Source organism: Nicotiana sylvestris, chromosome 9 (genome assembly GCF_000393655.2).
Source record: "Nicotiana sylvestris chromosome 9, ASM39365v2, whole genome shotgun sequence".
NCBI classification, from domain to species: Eukaryota; Viridiplantae; Streptophyta; class Magnoliopsida; order Solanales; family Solanaceae; genus Nicotiana; species Nicotiana sylvestris.
In genome coordinates, this window is record NC_091065.1 from 55,450,162 (window position 1) to 55,452,680 (window position 2,519).

A 2,519-nucleotide genomic window follows, 5' to 3' on the forward strand; every position below is an offset into this window, starting at 1 on the left:
TTTAACTCACTCAATGGTCTCTTTTAGATCGACCACAACAACCACTAGATCGTCTCTTTCTTGTTCTATGTTTGCAATTTTTTTAGTTAAGGCATATTTTTCTTTCTCCAGACTCTCAATTGTTTCCTTTAAATCAACCATAATGATTACTAGATTATCTCTAGACTGTTCTGCTTCTCCTAGTTACACAGTTAATGCATCTTTATCATTTATGAGACTGTGATAAGCATCAATTAAAATATTTGCCGAAGACATAAGTGTTTTCGGAGAATAAGACTTTAGATTTCTTTGAACATCCAGAAAATTTACCTCATCATCATCATCGTTACCTCCATCATCATCAGACTGTGCCATCAAGGCAAAAATGGAGTCATACTCAGCTGCTTCATTTTCCACTGCCATCATGGAGTTGTTAGCTTAATCATCATCTTCTTTAGACTCGCTGAAATAGTCTTCCCATGCAGCAAGAGCTTGTTTCACAACATTATCAACGACATTTTTCCTCTTGAAGCGTTTATTAGGAACCGAGTTCCTCTTGGCTGCTTTGTCGATGTTGTTTTTGTACTGATCTTGCTTTCCGCGCTTATGACATAGGTCATAACCTTTTGGCTTACTGGATATCCCCTTTTTTGGAATGCCTCCATTCCTGCAAACCATCTTCTGGAAACATTTTGTTAGGTAAGCTATATCAGCATTCTCGCCACTTGAATAATTGTTGTCAGTCTTGAGGACCAGGTTCTTCTCCCTTTTGAGATTTCTTCTCTCATTATCCTTCTTCTTCTTCATTTCATAGGTTTTCAGATTACCGACAAGTTCATCAATGGTTAGCTTCTGCAAGTCCTTTGCCTCTATGATAACGTTCACTTTGCTTTCCTAGGAGCTGTGCAGAACACTGAGTACTTTTTTGACAAGTTTATTTCTTGGAATGATTTCTCCAAGAGAGTGAAGCTCATTGATGATAGAGGTGAAACGAGTATGCATGTATTGGATGGATTCATCATCTTTCATCCTGAAAAGCTCATATTCAGTTGTAAGCATGTTGATCTTTGATTGCTTGACCTGTGTTGTTCCTTCATGAGCTATTTGAGGAGCTTCCCATATTTCTTTTGCTAATTGGCATGCCGATATCCTGTTATATTCATCAGGACCAATGCCACAAACAAGAATTTTATTTGCACGAAAATTCTTTTCTATGGCCTTTCGGTCAGCGTCATTGAATTCCTTTCTCGTTTTGGGAATAGTTACAGCTGGGTTGCCAACGGTCTTGGTAGGAACAAAGGGTCCATCACAAATGACATCCCAAAGCTTAGAATCTTCAGCCATGATAAAGTCGTGCATCCTAGTCTTCCACCATCCATAAAATTGGACATTGAACCTTGGTGGTCTGTAAGTAGACTGGCCTTCTTCAAAGTTTGGCGGAGCAGCCATGAGGATCCTTTGTAGGTGTTAGCCTGATAGAAAGAACTTGCTCTGATACCAATTGATAGAATTTAAGGGTCCACCAAACTATATAGAGAACCAGGTTCTCTATTAGTTTCCACAAGACATACGCACACTGGAGTAAGTAAATGACACAGAGGAATTTTATGCGGAAAATTCCCAGCTCACGAGATAAAAAACCACTACCTACCCTTATAGAATTTCAACTTTACTATTGAGCAACTTTAGATTACAATCTATTGTAACCTAGGAATTAACCTCTTAATCCCTCACTAACTTGTAATACTCTATTACAAGCCACTTTTTAATAACTCTATTACAAAGATTTTATAACTCGACTAACTCTAGCCAAGACACAAACACAAGGGTTTATGATTTACAAAGGGTTTCCTACGCAATGCTTCTAACTAAGCTAAGTAGGAATTACAAGTAAAGAACTTTAACAAAGGTACAACACAACTAAGGACATATAATAACTCAATACGGGGAATTGGTCCGTTGCTATGTTGTTCTTTATTCTTGATGTCGTGGAGAGTCACTTGCAAGATTGATGGATGACTTGAGAGAATGCTTGAACAATTATTGAATATGCAAATGATTTGTTTTACCTTTCTTGATCTTAATAATTCATTTGTGACATCACTTTGAATGATGTAAGCAAGTTAGGTAAGGGGCATTTCATATAAAGTTGACTGCTGCACTGTTTCTGTACTGTAGCGTGTGCAGGAAGCAACTTTATAACTGGGGCAGTTGACTTGTACAGTCTCCTCGGGAACTAGTAGTTATCTGTTCTCTCTGTTGTTCCTTTGACTCTGAAGAGTTGAACTGTGTCCCCAACTGGAGACTTGTTGATCTTTAAGTTCTTGAGGATGTGTATCAAGTTCCTTATCTGGTTCTTATCGATAAGTTTGTTAGATCATCAAAACATAGCAGGGATACACAATATAACCTATCACCTTCTTCTACACATGCACAAACATATATTTTGCAAATCGAGATCAACTTTTACAAAAAAACATAGACTACATTACTTCTATCCTACCAACTAACATATCCAAGGTCAGGATCCATTCACGGCA

General features: G+C 37.8%; 1 protein-coding gene across 1 annotated transcript; it reads right to left on the minus strand.

Annotated features, from left to right (window-relative positions):
• Positions 1-873: 873 nt before the first annotated feature.
• Positions 874-1,428, minus strand: LOC104212714 (uncharacterized). Its single transcript, XM_009762064.1, has one exon. It carries the CDS (start codon positions 1,426-1,428, stop codon positions 874-876), a length of 555 nt encoding a protein of 184 aa, XP_009760366.1.
• Positions 1,429-2,519: the final 1,091 nt, after the last annotated feature.

What these genes read in the sequence shown, in the direction of transcription:
- LOC104212714 (XM_009762064.1), bottom strand. Translation starts at nt 1,428, where the DNA reads ATGGCTGCTCCGCCAAACTTTGAAGAAGGCCAGTCTACTTACAGACCA.